We start from the raw sequence: 18479 nt of genomic DNA on the forward strand, positions 1-18479 counted from the left end.
ATATACAAGCATGTTTCTTGTGTTGTTCCCTTTCTCTGTGTTATTACAGTTTTTCTCGATTGCTTAAACACTATAACCAGGCTTTTAAACTAAAATTTCAAAACCGTAACGCTATTTTTCAAAAAGCTCACCCATTTCCCTGAACTATAAACACTATTCCCTGCTTTGACACATGAGTCAAATTTGGTGAACTGTTACTGCAAAACTCTACACACAAATCCCTACATTTTTCAGTGCTTACACCATGTAGTCATTTAGAAAGCACTAGCATTCAATAATGTTAACTTAAGTCAGCATAGCTTGAGCTCAATTAGCACACAATTAACCAGGTGGAAACACTAGGAGTCAAAATTTATCACACACCAATCAGAACCTTCGATGGATAGATAAAAGGGCCAAAGTCAGCTCATTCAGGTTTGAAACAATGGATCCAAAGAGATGCAAAGGAAGAGGACGTGGTGGAGAAAGAGGACGTGTTGAAGGAGGAGGACGTGGTGGAGGAAGAGGACATGGTGAAAGAGGAGGACGTGGTGAAAGAGGAGGACGTGGTGAAAGAGGAGGACGTGGTGGAGGAAGAGGACGTGGTGAAAGAGGAGGAGGAGGAGGTGGTCTAGGACAACAGGAAGGTGGTGGAGGAGAAGGGAGAGGTGGAGGAGGAGGAGGACGTGGTGAAGGAGGTGGAGGTGGAGAACGACGGCGACAAGGAAGGGGAAGAGCAAGGGCAAGAAGACAGTCAGTCTCGGATGAAATTCGAGCCACTTTAGTTGACCATGTCCTTGTCCATGGGATGACTATGAGGGAGGCTGGGCAACGAGTACAACCAAATTTGAGTCGCTTCACTGTTGCCTCCATCATCAGAACCTTCAGGGAGGAAAACAGGTAGGTGTACTTGCAGTAAGACTGCTTTGTACAGTAACTTTTAAGTTACTGAACTTATGTTTCTTGAGTTTCAGTATGTTTCCATTATTTTCCTGTAAAAAGAATGTGTGACAGTTACAGTAATGAGTGCTTCTATTTTTGTAGGACACAGAGACGACCACCTGGTGGAGGCAGGTTAAGGCTTTTGTCGGAGGGGCAAGAGAGGGAACTTGTAAACATGGTAATTGCAAATAATGTAATCCGCCTGCAAGAGATTCAAAGGAGAGTGATTGAGGATGTCCATCTTTTTCGAGGCATAAATGCCATCAGCCTCTCCACAATTGACCGTATCCTCCGAAAGAATCAATTCCGGATGAAACAGGCATACCGAGTCCCTTTCGAACGAAACTCTGACAGAGTGAAAAACCAACGTGTGGAATATGTTCAGGTATGAGTTTGGATATTGTATAAAGTATTGTGTACCATCACAGCATGGCAGTTTATGCTGCCATTTCAGCACTCTTGAACTGTGGTTCAGGGTACCGATTGACTCTACTGTGTTATGTGTTTTGCAGAGAATCTTTGAGATTGAAGGACGGCCTGTTCCCCATGAAATAATCTTTGTGGATGAGGCAGGTTTTAACCTGACCAAAAGAAGGAAAAGGGGGAGGAACATAATTGGCCATCGGGCTATTGTAAATGTCCCTGGTCAGCGTGGGGGGAATGTCACTATGTGCGCAGCCATCAGCCAACGAGGGGTACTCCACCGCCATGCCGTACTAGGACCCTATAACACTATGCTTCTCCTTGCTTTTCTTGATGGTTTAAGACAACATATGTTCCAGCTGGACTACAGGGAACCAGCACAGCCAGAGCAGCCTCACTACGTTGTTGTGTGGGATAACGTCAGCTTCCATCGCGCTGCTCTGGTTCGTGACTGGTTTACCAATAACCCAAGGTTTTCTAATATCTTTCTGCCTGCATACTCTCCCTTTCTAAACCCGATAGAGGAGTTATTTTCGGCATGGCGGTGGAAAGTGTATGACCGAGAACCTTATGTCCGTGTTCACCTCCTTCAGGCCATGGAAGAGGCCTGCCTAGACATATCAGTAGATGCATGCCAGGGGTGGATCAGGCATGCAAGAGGATTTTACCCCCGCTGCCTGGCTAGGGCCAATATAGCCTGTGATGTGGATGAGATTCTCTGGCCTGACCCAGACCAAAGACAAGATGCTGAGGTGGAATAATGTTTTTTGGTGTGTGTTGTACTGTATAGTACATGAATAAAAATGTGCCACTGTACATACATTGGTTGCGTCTTTTGTGTTTATCATGTGAAAAGGTTTTTGAAGGGGAGAACCATAAGCAACCTAATTGTTTTGGAACTATTGTTTTGAATTAATTGTACCAGTGTGCAAAACTCTGTTGTAGTGTGTGTGTTTTTGAGGGCTTGTGTTTGATGTCTGAGGGCAAAGTTTGGTTTTTCAGCAAGAGTGAATAGTTTTGAGTGTAGAGCTTTATTTTGACCTGAAAATAGGATATTTGGGAAATTGAGTGAGATGTTATGGATTTGTGTTTACTGTTGTGAGAATATGAGGCATAGTTTCAAGAAATGTGTTTTAGCAATCGAGAAAAACTGTAAAAAAAACTGTTCTCAGGCAACATTTTCATCCAGGTTATAGATTTACTTCTTTCTTTTTTTGAAACTCAGATTTTTGCCGTGACCCATGGATTGTTGTCATACTTATTTGTGGCTGAATGGCAGCATGCTATTTGAATCTGACAGTCCTGAGAGGGTTCATGCAAAACATGCTCTGGCCTAGCTGAAATGAACACACTTGGTTTGGTCTTATCTGACTAAAGAATGCTCCCATTACGCTGCAGAAAAAGATTTTGACTTTTTGCTCAACTCTTTTTTTTTTTTTTTTTTTTGGCATTATTACAATGAAAAGCATCCTTTCACTTCTGCATGCATCTGTAAATGTTTTCATCTTGTGGTTTAATTCTGGTTAGAAGGTGGTTGTGACCAGAGTATTTATGTGGCAGAACTGAACCACTGATTTTTTTCACTGACCAGAGAGCAAAGATATCACACATATATTGCTATAAATTGCATAGCTACAGCTTCTGTTATAAATTTGGTGGGAAAATACACCAAATAAAATGCAAAAACACAATACTCAATATGTTTGTGTTGAAAACTACATTTTGTCAACTGAATCTATTGAAGAGCAAAGAAGCCGATTGCCATGCTTCTGCGATATTCTACCATGTACCGTTTGTCCACATGTTCCTTGTTTGCACTTTCAAAATATTTTGTAGCACCAGGTTCTCGACTCTAAAGGAGACACCAAATATCAGGATTTATGTGTAACAACGTCTAGTTCCAGCACTATTATAGCTTTAGTGTAGTTGTTGTTTTAAACTTGAGTATGAACTTATACAAAATGCAGCAAGATATTTAAAAAAACAGTTTTGTTGATTAAAAAACATTATATCGGATTCATATCGGTATCGGCAGATATCCAAATTTGTGATATCGGTATCGGTATCGGACATAAAAAAGTGGTATCGTGCCATCTCTAATTATAACAATACATAATTTTTTTTTTTTTTTTTAATTGAGAGGCTGTAGAAACTTCTGCATACAAGGACAAGGCTGAAATCTGGCATAGAAATCACTGTATGAGTGTTTTAACAGGAGATTTTCCAGGTTAAAAGTAGAGACACTTCATATCAGATAGACTCAGTTTGCTTTTCACTGTGGTGTTCTTTTTTGTCCTTTTCAAACACAAATTCAAAATGATACTTCACTGACTTAAGTGCTGTTCTTGCTGGCATAATAATAGCTGAGGTATCTGACACAACCTGCAATCCAGCTGCCAGCAAGTAAAGGAGGGACGGAAACATACAGATTTTCCAAATACTGATTTTTGCTGTTGGTGATGTTTGGGTTTGTTTGTTGGCAACAATAGAAATGGGGAAATACATTTAAATGTAACCTGCTGTTTATGGTATATTATTTGTTTTTTATATACTGCCTATACAAGTTTCAATAGCTATTCAGCAGGGTGGCTTTGACATATAAAGGTTTGAAAATAAAAATAAAAACTTGAAACATGGGGAAATAGTATTTATTTTTTTGTATTTATTTTAAACAGACTCATACAGGCTGTTTCAGTGTGAGTAATTTCAGTTTCACAACATGTCACTTTTTTTGTTGGATTTTTTCCACCTTCCATGTCTCAACACGACAGTGACCACAATTATTTTTCATTGCTTTTCACAGTATCTTGCATACTTAAATGTAACAGTGATAATTATCAAAGAGAAATTTCCACTGTACTCTTTGTCTGAACTCCTTGTTTACTCTCTGCTATGTGCTGATACCATGAAAAAAGACATCTCATAAACAGAAGGCTTTTCGCTGAAACCGCATGCTTAGTTTCCCCATTTTGGGGAAATCATGAGGTTTTTCACTTGATAAAAATAAGGCAGAGGCAAAATAGAAAGTAACCAATAAAAGTCTTTTACACCCAATAGAGTAGCAAATAAGAACATTTATTTCATTCACAATATATAAAATGACTCTAAAAAGAGCTAAAAGATAAATCCTTCTCAAATAGAATAACAAAAGATGATAAAAATAAGACAGGACAATAAAAATAACTAAAGTAAAATGGACAGAGCAAGCTTGAAGTCCAGCAGTATCCTGTTTTCATGGCAACAAAAGTCATGGCAAACAACTCTGACTTTAAGTTGCGCTATATAAGAAACTAAATATATGATCACATATTTCAAAGTATTTATTTATTTATTTTGCAGCTTTTGGAACAGGATAAATTCAAAGTTTTATACAAAACCTTTAACAATGAATATTTTTTTTTTAAAGTGTGTTTTAAAAATATATAATCTTCATAAAAATGAGAGCATAGATTTAAATTAAAAAATATCAGAGGAGCAAGAGTGGCTTCATAACAAGCTTCTTCTTGGCTTTGCTGCTACAGCTCTCCTCACTGACCTGTAAGACAAGCACAAAGAGACAAAGTGATTTCCAACATGTAAAGATATTATGAGCTGAAGACATTTAATAATGTGAAGAATAAATCAGCCTGCATGGCAGCAGAATTACTGAGAGAGCTTCCTGATGTGACTTCAGAATAAACTGCTGCATCAGCTGCAGGACTTGATGTTCCTGTGAATGAAGAGAAGATCATTGAAAACAATAATATCATTAATCAGGAGGAAACTTGATGTCTCCACTAATGTAAAGAGTAAGATAGATTTTATAATCCAAGTAATGAATACTTGTGAATACCTAAATATAAACTATAAAATAAACAGATTTACATTTTAAGAGCAGATAAACATGTTGAACAATATTCAGTGGAGATGATGGCAGACTTTGCTCACCTTTGTTTTTCTTGGCTTTTTCTTTTTTGGGCTGTTTGACCTCAGCATACATCAGACTGTCCTCTAAAAGAGACGTCAGAGCTCAGGACACATTTGTTCAGCACAGATATGATACAAACATGTTGGATACATATGAACTTTAAACTTTTTGCAACTACAGTGAAAGAAATCTAAGTAAAAATCATTTGTTGCCTGTGACACTTCAGCTTTGCAGGTGTGTGTTTTGTGATTGAGGTCTGGGTCAGAATCTGTGGATGCTGTGATTCAGTAAAGCTGAAACACTGATTAGTAAGTGAATAACTAAACTCCATGTTGACCTATAATTACCTGCAATATAATGATGTGATGACACGTTCAAGTACAAACACTGAATGACACTGTTGTGACTGTACCTGCAGCTCCCGTCTTCACCTCAGAGTAAATAACACACTCCTTTGGTTTGTGATGCTTCCCTGTTAAGATGATCAGATTAATTCACAAAAGAAAATAATTAATACAATTTTTTCCCCCACACAATGTGTGCTTTGCATACTCCTCTTTTCAAAATCTTTAAGCTTAATGAGAGAATATGTGACATCTTGGGTTTCATCTGGAACTGCAATAAAAAAAAGAAAAGACAAAGAAAAAGTTAAATGTTTATAAACATATCACGAGATAGTCTTCTTAAATCTCACACCTTTTTCATATCTAGCTGTTGTGTGCTTTTCAAACTGGAGTACACCAATTTCACTGTATTCAACTTGTGTGAATACATAAAGATAACAGTAGTATTAGTATATGTGTGAATAATTAAAGTGTGTGTAGTAAATAAACTCTCTAATACAGGATGAAAAGAAGAGGCTCTTACACTTGGACTGTCTGCAGCGATACAACAAGAGCAAGAGAATAATAATGAGAGAGACTCCACAAACCAGTCCAACCATCAACCACACAGGAGATGAAGAGCTGTCAGCTCCTGACACAGTTACTGTAACAACAAACAAAAATTAATTAATAAATTATAATCTTATGAATAAATACATTCATAAAATGGAGCCAAGTGACTTTGAGACTTAAATCAGACAATCTAACGTTCCTTCTCAGTCATTGGTTTATAAAACTCAATCGCATGTTTTGATCCTGCTCACCTTTAACTGACATCCAGCTCTGTGCTGACTCTCTTCCTGAGTACTGACACTTGTAGAAACCTTCATCAGACTTTGACACTGCAGAGATCTTCAGCTCCCCTCGGGTATCATTTTGAATAAGTTTGTCATTGTGATAGAAAAACACATTGGAAAGTATTTTTTGTGTTCTCAAACTGCAGCTCAGACTAACAGAAGCTCCCTCAGTCACAGGATGAACAGGACTCACCAGGATAGGACCATTACCATCATCTGTGACACAATCACACACAATTGTTTCAGTCACATCAGCTGGTGCACATTCTTAGAAAAAGCTGACAAACAATAATAAGAACAGATTGTACAAATGTTCATCATGAAGATCTGATCTTGTATCTTTAAAAATTGCTGTATGTGTTTTATTTTTCTCCACATGAAATGACTTCACATACAGCAAAGCTGGGACAAATGTTCATGTCACGTCTAAATGATTAACATCCAAGTAGTAAATGTATAATAACATACTCTGTACAGTGATGTTGACTGCACTGCTGAACTCTCCTGATCCAGACTCACACCAGTACACTGCAGTATCTGACTTTGATGTGTTGATGTCACATGTGGATCCAGTCATTCTCCTACAGTCAGAGTACAGTCGGCCGTCCTCAGAGAACTTCCTCACTCTCCACTCAGTGAAGTTTCCCTCACAGGTCAGTGAGACAGAGTCAGAGGTGAAGTGTTGCACTCTGTCAGGACTCACTGTGAGAGACGCTGCTGAATGAACATCTGGAAACAACATGCAGTGAAGACACAAAGCTCACAGATGTTAGCATTCAAAATGTCAAATTAGTATTAGAAAAAAAATGATGAGTTGAATCTTGGTGGATTACAGTGATGACACAACTTATTAAACAGAAACAAACTGACCTGCAGACCAGACAAACTTTGGTTGACTGTGATCAGTGTGATACTCTGGGTCTCCTCTTCCAGCTCTGCACACATATCCTGCTGTGTGTGTCTGTCCATGAATGATGTAGGAGTCCTGTGCAGTCCCACTGCCATCAGGTAGCAGCTCATAACTGGAGGATTTCTCTGATAGATCAGGAACAGCTTTATACCAGTAGAAGCTCCATCCTGCAGACGGATGTTCAACCTCACAGTTCAGAGTTACTGAGGCTCCAGGACTCAGCCATGATGGAGACACAGTGAGGACAGATCCTGTTGGAAAGTAATGAATATTATTTCGTCAGGCTCACTCTCCATTTTTTCTCAATGCTTTTCTCAGTGTTTTTTTCCCCCAATACGTTTCCCTCTTTTATGTTCTGTTAATCTGTGATATTTATGTTTCATATTTGTATTCTTGTGAAAATTAATATATTTTACTTGACTAGAGAGCACTTTTAGTCAGTTCCCATGGACTCTACATTTTACATGACTGTTCATGTTCAACAATTTCCAATAAGAGCATTATTACAATGCCAACGAGGTTACCGTGAAATATAATTTTGTTTTTCCTTCATAGTAATCCTCAGTCATCAATCTATTTAACATTGTTGGTGAATACAAACTCACCAGTTTTCCCAATCCTGACTGACTGGCTGTCCTCTGTGTAGTAAACTGGGTTTCCTCTTCCTCCTCTGCACCTGTAGAGTCCTTCCTGTGAGACACTGATTTGTCCATTTGAGTGGAAAACTGCATCTTGTGTGGTCAGGGCTTCAGAGGATTTCTCATCTCTGTACCAGTAGTATTTCCATCCAGATGATGATGATGGGCTCACAGAGCAGGTCAGGGTCACACTGCCCCCTACTGGTATGATTGAACTTTGTGCTGTCAGTTTGGCTTTGGCTTTACTTGCTGTTGAGGTGACAGGAAAAAGTACATCAGTACATCACAAAATACAAATGTTGCACAAACAAATTGCTTTTAGATATTTTGTGTCCTGTGTTGGATTTTTCCTGCCTTGTGAATAGCATCTGATGCAGACCCATGTATTTATTTATATATTTGTATAATAATAATAATAATAATAATAATAATAAGAAGAAGAAGAAGAAGAAGAAGAAGAAGAAGAAGAAGAAGAAAGTTACCATTAATAGTCAGAGTTCACAGATAGTAACTTTCACATTTAGCTCAAAAGTGCAGCTTTCCAAGTCTTAATGCAAATTTGCATCAGACAAACGTGTTAAAAGAAGGCCCTTTCCAGTCTGAATCTGTCATTCTTATCCATTTTAGATCGAACTGCTGTACAAATGCATTGTGATGCAGACCCAGTTTTCTGTTCCATTACAGAGCCTATAACACCTTCAGACAGATCTGGATCAGTGTCACAGTTATGTGGGTTGAGACACTGATATAGATGATTTTCAGTGAAAACATGTTCAGATTCTGAATAAATGTAAAAGCACTTAATAAGTACACAAAATGGCAAACTAATATTGAATTCTGATTTTCACGCTTTTAAAAACACAAACTACTGCAGATTAACTGGCTCCACTCTGAGGTTTGATTTTGTGAATGAGGAAATGAAACCCAGTGTTAGTCAGCTGGTTCAACTGGAGCAGAAGAGGATGAGTCAGGGAGAAACTCTGAGTTTGTTAAAGAAAACCTGTCAGAAGCCTGTTACCATGGTAACTTGGTAACCTAACTCAGAGTTAGGGTAAGTTAACTGTCTTTCTGGAACAGAAACCCAGGGTCTCACAGCTTACAGAGAATGTTGTTAGCACAGATCACATAATGATCCATTTCAGTTTAACAGAAAACTAAAAATTCAACTCAGACCACTCTAGAAACAGAACAAACAGATTCAGGTCTTTCAGTTTGTTACTTTTGGAAATTACCGGTTTCAGTAATGGTGACTTCATTGCTCTCTTCTGTGTAGTAAACTGGATCTCCTCTCCCTCCTCTGCAGCGGTACAGACCTCCTTGTGAGACACTAATAACTCTGTTTGTTTCACCTTCTCTTATGAGCTGGATTTCAGAGGAGACTGAATCACTTCTGAACCAATAAACATTCCAGCCAGCAGAGCCCTCCACAGAGCAGTTTAGTGTCACACTGCCCCCTGCTGGTATGATTGAACTTTGTGCTGTCAGTGTGGCTCTGGGTTTACTTGCTGTTGAGGTTACAGGAAAAGAGAAATATCAGATTTTCACTCGCTTCAGGAAGAACTTTGTTATAGAAATAATAATAACAACTTATTTTTAAAAGTGCCTTTCAAACACCTAACGACACTTAACAATAGAATAAAACACGTAAGAGAACAATGACAAAACGAAGAACAACTTAGAGAGAGAGAGAGATTCCCACAGCCTGGGAGCAGATCAACTGAAAGCTCTGGTTTCCATGGTGCTGAGATCAAAAGAAGGCACAACAAGTCGGATGTGAGCAGGCAGAAGAGGTGGTGCTTATCAGGTTAGAAAGTTATGGAGGAGCAAGGTTATGACGGGCCTTGAAGGTGAGCAGAAGAATTTTGTTTACTATTCGGAATTTCACAGGGAAGTGAAGTTTGTGAAGAACAGGAGTGATGGTAGGAGGGGGTACTGGTAATAATAATAATAATAATAATAATAATAATAATAATAATAATAATAATAATAATAATAATAATAATAATAATAATGCGGGCAGTGGACTTTTGAACCAGTTGAAGCATATGGAGGGAGTTTTGGGAGAGACCATGCAAGAGAGAATTACAATAGTCAATGTGGGAGGTAATGAGACTGTGGACAAGACTGGGTGGAAAGAGAAGGACATAATTGGTTAATGTTGCGTAGATGGAAATGGGCAGAATGAGTGAGATTATTGATGTGAGATTTATAGGATAATAAACTGTCTAGGATGACACCAAGGCTCTTAACCTGAGGTGAAGGGAAAATGTGGAGTCATCAATATTGAGTGAGAATAAGTGCGTCAGAGATGCCAAGAGAGGAAAGTCTGTTTAGAAGGATGGCGTGAGAGATAGTGTCGAAGGCTGAGCTCACATCCAAAAGGACAAGAATGTTGAGAAGACCATAGTCAGCTCTGAGTATTCTGAGAAAAGATCACACTTTACACATTCACTCAGTCATTTAGCTTCTAGCACCAAATAGAAAATATTTACTTGCATGTGACACATGTCTTCATGCAAAAACTACAGATGCCCTCTGATTTATTCTTCATCTATTCAAAGACAAATGTTACACAAACAAATTACTTTTAGATGTTTTGTGTCCTCTCTACATTTTCCTTTAATAACACTCAAAGGTAACATGACACTGAATGGTGTCTGTTATTCCTGTGGGGGCTGCATCATATTTGCACAGAGCCTACTCTCCCTTTGCCTTTGTCATATGGAAATGACAGTAACATCACATAAAATACAAAAACAGTATTTCACACACTGTTTGAAAACAGGGAGATTCAGAACACTGTAGGTACTATTTCTGTTATTGGTAGAGCATGTGACCATCAGTGTTACTGCTCTATCCAACAGGTGTACTACAAGCTGACATTGGTGGATTAGAAAGCAATGTTGATCTTTAAAGTCAGTTTTCTGTGTCATCAGATTAGTTAGACTTTCTATTATTCTAGGGTCTTTACCTTACTAACTGTTAACTGAACTGAATTGATTTAAGTGGTCTATGAATAGACGAAGAATAAATTAGAGGGGATCTGTAGTGTAGTTTTGTATGAAGACACTCAGTCTAATGTGCCAGAAGCACCAAATAAATCACTGAGTGAATGTGTAATAATTTCTATAACAAAATTCTTCTTACAGCAAATGTTCACATAAAAATATTCAGTTACAAATCCAAATAGAAGCATAAAAACTTTGTTGCTTATGTGTTTTATTTATTTCCCCACAACTAAAGAAAATACCGAAACAACACTGCACAGAAAAGTTAAATATGTAATATTTATGAGCCTGTTCAAAAGGGAATTGAATTGGTTCTGGACGTTTAAAGTGTTCCAACATTTTAACATAATGAAAATTTGTATTTAATATTATTTGTTATCTGTCCATCTCATGTATAGTCTTTTTTCCCGACAATTTTGGCAACTGCACCAGATTTTAGTATTTTAAAATGTTATATAAACTGTATAAAAATGTGTTAAGAAATCATTTAGAGTGGTACAGGAGGTGTGAATCTGGAAAGCAATATCATGCATATTCTATAAATGCAAAGCAAAGAAAAATAAATTTCTCACCATCAGCATTTATGTAGAAGAGTGTACTGAGCACTAAAATAAAGATTGAAACATCAGAATCAAACTGTTAGAAAATCAAACAAGACAAGCAATAAAAACAACCATGTATCCAACATAATGCTCCAGATTAAACCGAGCAAAGGCACCAGCAACATTTTGCTTTAAGAATCATAAAATTAAACCGTTTTAACCAGTTATAGACTATAATGCTCACAGATTAGAAGCTTTTTTTTATTAACTAGTGCCATTCAAACGAAGCTAGAAATGTACTTACACAATAATAAGCCCGTTATGCAGTGCAAAGTGTATCCCATCTTCACATCTAGCCGTGCCCCACTTGGATCCTCGCCAATCTCAATCTGACTGTTTACTTAATATAAAATATATTTATTATAAATAAAAAATGCAGAATGATGAGAAGCTGCATTTAATACAGACAAGAGCAGAGCTCTCAGCTTCTTCTTCTGGCTGCTGCTTCTCTGTGCTTCCTTTTTTTATACAAACCTCACACAGCTTCTGTAGCTTTGACCACAGCAGCTGTGTGACGTGTTTGCATTTCCTGTCTATTGTAAGCATAAACATTTGTTTCTTTTTTTTTTTTTTTGCCTGTCCCGTTTGGCTCTTTTGCCATCAGAATTGTTGTCTAAAGGCAAAGAAAGATGCCCAACGGATTTACTTTACCAAATTGACCATCCCAGCCTTGCCATAATGGTCTATTTGATTCACCTTTTATTGTTTATTTTATTTTCACTTGCTGAATACGGGACAGACTTGACTGGGGGAAAGAAGGGGAGAAAGAAAGAGGGAAAGAGAAGCAGCTGAGAAGAGGGACGGGGGAGAAGGGCAAAAACCAAAAACCAACAGAATGGGCAGAAAAAAAAAAAGAAAAAAAATGCATATATCAATCACCTGGATCACCTGCTGAGAAGGAAAAAAGAAAACAAGCAGAAGAAAACGAGAGCAATAGAATAAACAACATCACAATGATTTATGGGAATATGACAGTAAATACTAAATGTTAAACATTATTGTGCAGCACATAAGATCAACAGAACACAGTGTGCTTTGAGGTAGGAGCCAAAAAGGGTGTAGTTTGTGGGTGTGATCACCCGTGTGTACACCTGTGAGCATGGACGCGCTTGTTTTTTTTGTTTTTTTTTTAAAAGGTTCCTTCATGTAATGATCTGCTAGAGGGTGTGGGGGGGCCACTGCCCCGTCCTCCAGGGCATGAAGCAGGTATGGAGGAGATGAAAACTCCAGACATCCAGAGGCCCCCAGAACACAAGAGACCAAGGAAGACCAACAGAGGGGCAGCCGTGCCACTGTAGCTGAGGAGAGTCCCTGATGAGGGGTCGCTCAGCAGCCACGGAGCAGAAGCCAGAGGGGGTTGCAGTGACGCGCCCGTGAGCTCCGCCGGCAGCCAGCCGTGCCTGAGTGACCGAGCCCCAGGCCGAGAGGCCGGGGGCACCCCACCTCCGAAGTGGCCCGAGCGAGCCCCAGGCTCCAGGCCCCGATAAACGGCCGCCAAGGAGTGAGCCGGTGTGTACCTGGACGCCATTTGTTTCTTGTGTTGTTATATTTCTCTATTTTTGTGTTGCCAGCTGACATATTTCTTGTCTGACCTGACACTTTGTTTCCCTAACACTGATAGATTAGTCTGAAGTTTTCTCTCTCTGTTTCAGAGCTGGATTGACCTCATATTTACATTGTCCTTGGGTTCATTTTATGAGTATGGTGTATTATTTATATACCACCTGATTTGCTGTTAGTCGTTCACAAAATGCTTCTTCTTTTTTCCATCTTTCTGAAATGTGTCAATCAAATATTTCAGTCATTTGGAATAACAATAACAATAGCACCTTTGCTAGACTGAGTTTCTACTTTGGAGCCTGTATTTTCAGAGAAATATGCAAATATGTATGCTTATATTGTGTTTCACTGTGAGCTCAGGTATTATCATGCAGTACTATAGTGAGCAAAGCTCCCTTAACCTCAGCATAGATCTGTAAATCTTATCATGTTGTGGTTGAGCTCCTGTTTTAAATTTGTTTGTCACCCCAATCGCAGGAAATAACAATTTGTGTGGTTGAACTGAAACAGCAGACTTTCATATTTCACAAACTAAAGGCAACATTTAAATTCATTCAATTTCTAATTTCTAGTTTAACTTATTGAAGGAACATATGGCATTAAGACATAAAATCTAAAGACAACCTGAAAATGACATGAAAAAAGTCCAAAAAACGTTACAATTGGCAGATGTTTACACACTTTTATATACATCGGCATGACTGTGATGGTAATTTTGTCCTTTTAATTGTTTATGTGAACTGTTCTTATTCCAGGGTGAAATTGTACAGCATATATCTTTCATGACTAAAAAACAGGAACTTGGTGCACATGTATGACTTCTTGATTAGAGACAATCCAAGATTCAGATATTTGCATCACAGTGGTAAACATGGCTCTGTCCCAGCTTTGTGGGTACATTTAATACGCTTTCTACATTTTGTTTTGAACATATGGATTTATGAGATTTGCAAATTACAGCATTATGTTTTTTTTTTCATTTCTATTTTAAACAGTGTGCTGACATTTTAAGAACTGTGTTTGTATTTAGAAGCTAAGAGTTGTACACTAACAGGAATGTGACACAACATGAATGTGAAAGCAGTTTTATGTTTACATAAAAGCAGTTCAATCAATCATCAATATTGTGAAAATAATTTTGACCATAATCATGCAACCCTAATAAATGAGAAGACAATTCATATAACATGTTTTTAATAAAACTACTTGCATGCGGGAATGGTTGGTTAGAGTTTCATGTGTACAGCAGTCGAGCTCTCTCTGATAACAGTTATCACTCTGAAGCAAGTTATCTGATTTTTTTTGCCTAGTGAAGAGATGGTACAGATAAGCTTGTAGGTATGTGGTAACTTACAGTTATACCACACAAAAATATTAGCACATTAGTTTATTTGGGTGATACTGAGTGTAATTATCATGGTTTCAAAACTTGTGAATCTGAAAGGACAATAATGTACAAGGGTCTATTTTCATGTTCATAAATTATTCAGCGATGCTTCTTGTTTTGATTTCATTAGTTCAGTTAATAATTTTTTTTAATGTAAACAATGAGAACAAAGCATAAAGAAATTTTTTTTTTTTTTACTATTGGTAGAATACTATACCTATACCTTTATTTTTTTTAAAATAAAACAAATCATGATTGAGTTTAGATATTAGTTTCGATTAAATTATTTATGTTATTTACAGTTTTATTTCCTAATCATACTATTCAATCTCTTTTTTGGGACCTTTGTCCAAACTCAAATAAAAAACTAGTCTTTGTGGTTTCAGAGCTGCAGCATCATTGTCCTGTTTAAAAGTAGTTTAAAAGTAGAGACACTTCATGTCAGCCAGGCTCAGTTTACATTTCACAGTCAGTTGTTTTTGTCCTTTATAAATATAAATTCAGAAAAATCATTAATATTATTCAAGTACAGGCAAATCATATACAAATGTGCACAAAGAGCAAAGTCAAATTTGGCTTGCGTTCCTTGTTAACTCTCTGCTGTGTGCTGATAACATAAAGCATGACATCTGCTGAACGGAAGACTTTTGACTTGAACCACAAGCTGCATTTCCTCTTTCCTTGGTGGCCCGCCCAGAAATCTTTCAGTAGATAAAAACAAACCTGTGACAAAAAAACAAAACAAAACAAAACAAAACACAAAACAAAACACGTAAGTTCTACATGTAAGTCTTAAAGGCTACTCGGGCCAATATAGAATTTTTTTTATTCCTTCTTGGAATTTATTAGATTTTTTTTTGTTTGAAAAATGTTTTCAAAGTCTTACATCTGTCAGAAATTGTACAACATTCTCAATTTTCAAAGAAGTTTATTCAAAGACATCAACATATGTCAAAAACAATCTGCTGGGCTTCATTCAAGAGCTTTAAAGTTACCAAATCTTCTACTGAGGTTTTTGTTGAGTGTGCGAGTTGATATCAACAGCAAATTTCTCCATCATTCAAAATATGACCTCACATTTTAAAAACCCTGATTTTGTTCCAGATTTGTCTTTAACTCTTTCAAGTTTGAATCATGAAATTAATTGCCACAAAATTATTTTTTATTTTAAATGGAACATTTATTGAACCTTCTGATATATATTTTTAAAACTTAAACATTAATTTTTTATTTAAGTTTTATTTTATTTTATTTTTTTTTTATTTTAACTTTTTTTGCAATTTATTGCTTAAAAGAGCATTACGACATTTATTGTGTTTACTGTTTACTGGATTTACATCTTGATTAGTTGGTGAAAGGATAACAAATAAGAATAAAAATTAGAATTATAATCATCATTATCTGGTGGCTGATCATGAAGGAGAGAGGAGTAAATCTGAGAGTGGCTTTGGATCTCTCTTTTGTGTATAGCCGAGCTTTGATTAATGTGCAGAGACTGAGTGAGACCAAAACATGAAGGAAATACTGTCGGTTTAATAAAGAACATGTAAAGTGAGGTTTAATGTTCAAAAGGAGGGATGAGTGCTGCTGTACCAATGTGCTAAATAATGGATCAGTAAAGATAAAAAGGTTAATTTTATTCCATTGTTTTGTGCTCTGTTTATTAAACATGTTATGAAACAAGATCAAGTCTCATCCTCTCACTCTGTGTATCAACACAGCAGCAGAAAAAGAATAAATAATACAATTCTCCAAACGACTGATAGAAACTGCTTTCAGTTTGAAGCACAGTGCTGATCAGGCAGGCCACAAAGCTAACCTCAGGCTTTGTGTTGCGGATCTCGATGTCATCCCGCACCTGCAGATGGCGGACCTGAAACTCTCCTGCTGTACATATCCGAACGTGAAATCTTATGTGCTGTTTAACCTTGTTTGGCCTGCCAGCACCTATTTGTATTTTTACAAATAGCCACCCATCGCTGAGTTTGCACGCTAATTTTGTCTCAGATTATGTCATAGTGTTTGTCGCTGCTGTCTGTTGTGTTGCTGCTGCAGGTTTCCCATGAATGCATGTGGTTTTGTGTTGTCAAAACAGCAACACACCACTGAATGTCAATAGCTTGAGAGTGTCTAATCTAGGGCCTCCATCCTCAAATCAATTTATTTTGTATGCAGTTATTAACCCTTGTATGGTGTTCGGGTCTGTGAGACCCGTTTTCAGTTTTTTTCAAAAGAAAAATTAAACAATGAATTATTTTTTCAACCTGAAATTCATTGGCTTTGGCTTATTTTCTGTGAAGAACATAAATCCGAACTAATTTTCAATGACCTCATACTGTACCTCCCCCCACGCATTTACATTACATACAAGGTGTTCGGGTCCACTGGACCCAGGTCTAGTAAAAGTGTTGAAAGTGTAGGTCCTGTGTTCCCACACTCTGTCTTCCTCCTTTCTGGTGCTGCTGATAGTGTTTTCTTCCCCTCCTGCTGGCGCACAAAGTTGCAACATTGTTGAAAATTCAACTATCAACACCGTCTGCTCTTACATTCCCACACATTTTACCCTCTTTCTTGAGGGATCCAAATTTTATTTTCTCATACCCTGTCCCACCTGCAAATTAGGGGCATAATACTATAAATAAGACTTTGCCAGTGTGGTTCTTTATCACAACTGATCAAGATGGCAAAAGATTATCTTCTGCGAGGGCCATCCAATTGGAAGAGACAGGAGCTTCGGATGATGATGTTGACAAAGAGGTTTCAGAATATTTCACATTTCTGAAAATTCAGAGTCTGACAGGGACTTTGAAGAAGAGGATGAGGTTGAGCACCATTTAGTAACAAAACGAAGACGAGTACCCCATCAGCAGTCAGCTCCAGGACCAGAACAAGCCCACCAGACAGCAAGTGAAGAAATATGGATGTCAATAACTGGTGAAATTGAATGGTCTTCTTGCCCAAGAAATGAGCCACCCTGCAGAGCTGTTACTGTGATAAGCCAGGGCCAACATGGCTGACAGTTACTCATGTGCAGGACATCAAGTCTTCATTTGAGATTTTCATCACAGATTCCATCCAGAAAATTATTCTGGATTGCAATAATCTAGAAGGAAGGTGTGTTTTTGGAGAGAAGTGGAAGGAGATAGACCAAATTCATCTAAGAACCCCAAAGGCCTACTTTGGGGTTCTTATCCTTGCAGGAGTTTTCAGGTCCAAAGGGGAATCCACAGAATCCCTGTGGGATGCAGAAACTGGCAAGAACCTTTCCGTGCATCAATGTCTCTGGAAAACTTCCACAAAATTTCCAGGATTATCCGTTTTCATAACAGAGACGACAGACTAGCTCGACGGCAGAGAGACAAGCTAGCTGCCATCAGGACAGTGTGGGATAAGTGTGTGCACCACCTCCCCCTGTTTTACAACCCTGGGCATAATGTCACAATTGATGAGCAGCTGATCCCATTTAGTTGTGAAACATATTGCTTCACATGTAAATGTGTTGTGTCTTTCCACTCACTCCACTTGATTATAACTGATTAATTTTTTATAACATTTTATGAAAAAAAAAAAAAAAAAAAAAAAAAAAAACGAGAAGCACATTAATTCATAAATGTGATCTAACAAAGGTAAAGGGAAAAAATTAACCATGTTTGCTGTTCATATGGCTTGTAATTGGGATGAAGTAAACATCTGTTGAGTAATTTAACATAAAATTGTTTGATAGTGTTAATTTAGAAAGCCAAAACTCTAGCGGGTCCACCAGACCCGTGAACACTGGCTGAGTAACAAAAATATGAACACCACACAAGGGTTAAAATGCTGCCTTTAGACTGTGTAATTAAATATATCTGATCAGAAGATATAGCCATACAGCCAAAACATAGCCGGTTACATGCAGACTTAGAGGATGAACTGTACTGTGCAAGCCTTTACAGTATATTTA

The 18479-nt window shown here is 37.7% G+C and overlaps 1 protein-coding gene across 1 annotated transcript; it reads right to left on the bottom strand.

Annotated features, from left to right (window-relative positions):
* Positions 1–4759: 4759 nt before the first annotated feature.
* Positions 4760–11955, bottom strand: LOC147335402 (obscurin-like). The gene is made up of 12 exons (XM_086278811.1): positions 11834–11955; positions 11560–11592; positions 9212–9484; positions 7947–8228; positions 7302–7592; positions 6900–7160; positions 6399–6647; positions 6119–6238; positions 5804–5866; positions 5664–5723; positions 5272–5334; positions 4760–5053 (listed from the first exon to the last, which is right to left on the bottom strand). The coding sequence occupies exons 1-12, from the start codon at positions 11871–11873 to the stop codon at positions 4929–4931; spliced, it is 1860 nt and encodes a 619-aa protein (XP_086134937.1). The 5' UTR covers positions 11874–11955; the 3' UTR covers positions 4760–4928.
* Positions 11956–18479: the final 6524 nt, after the last annotated feature.

Source organism: Aulonocara sp. 'chitande type north' Nkhata Bay, linkage group LG3, assembly GCF_057382095.1.
Source record: "Aulonocara sp. 'chitande type north' Nkhata Bay isolate Kocher_YH1m ecotype deep benthic linkage group LG3, A_spYH_male_GT1.1, whole genome shotgun sequence".
Taxonomy (NCBI): domain Eukaryota; kingdom Metazoa; phylum Chordata; class Actinopteri; order Cichliformes; family Cichlidae; genus Aulonocara; species Aulonocara sp. 'chitande type north' Nkhata Bay.

Bases quoted from the DNA above. Each gene is read 5' to 3' on its own strand.
- LOC147335402 (XM_086278811.1), bottom strand. From the start codon at position 11,873: ATGGGATACACTTTGCACTGCATAACGGGCTTATTATTGT. The intron at 5,867-6,118 runs GTAAGAGCCTCT...TTTTTATTGCAG, and splicing joins TCGCTGCAGACAGTCCAAGT to TTCCAGATGAAACCCAAGAT. The intron at 5,054-5,271 runs GTGAGCAAAGTC...CTTCATTCACAG, and splicing joins AAAAGCCAAGAAAAACAAAG to GAACATCAAGTCCTGCAGCT.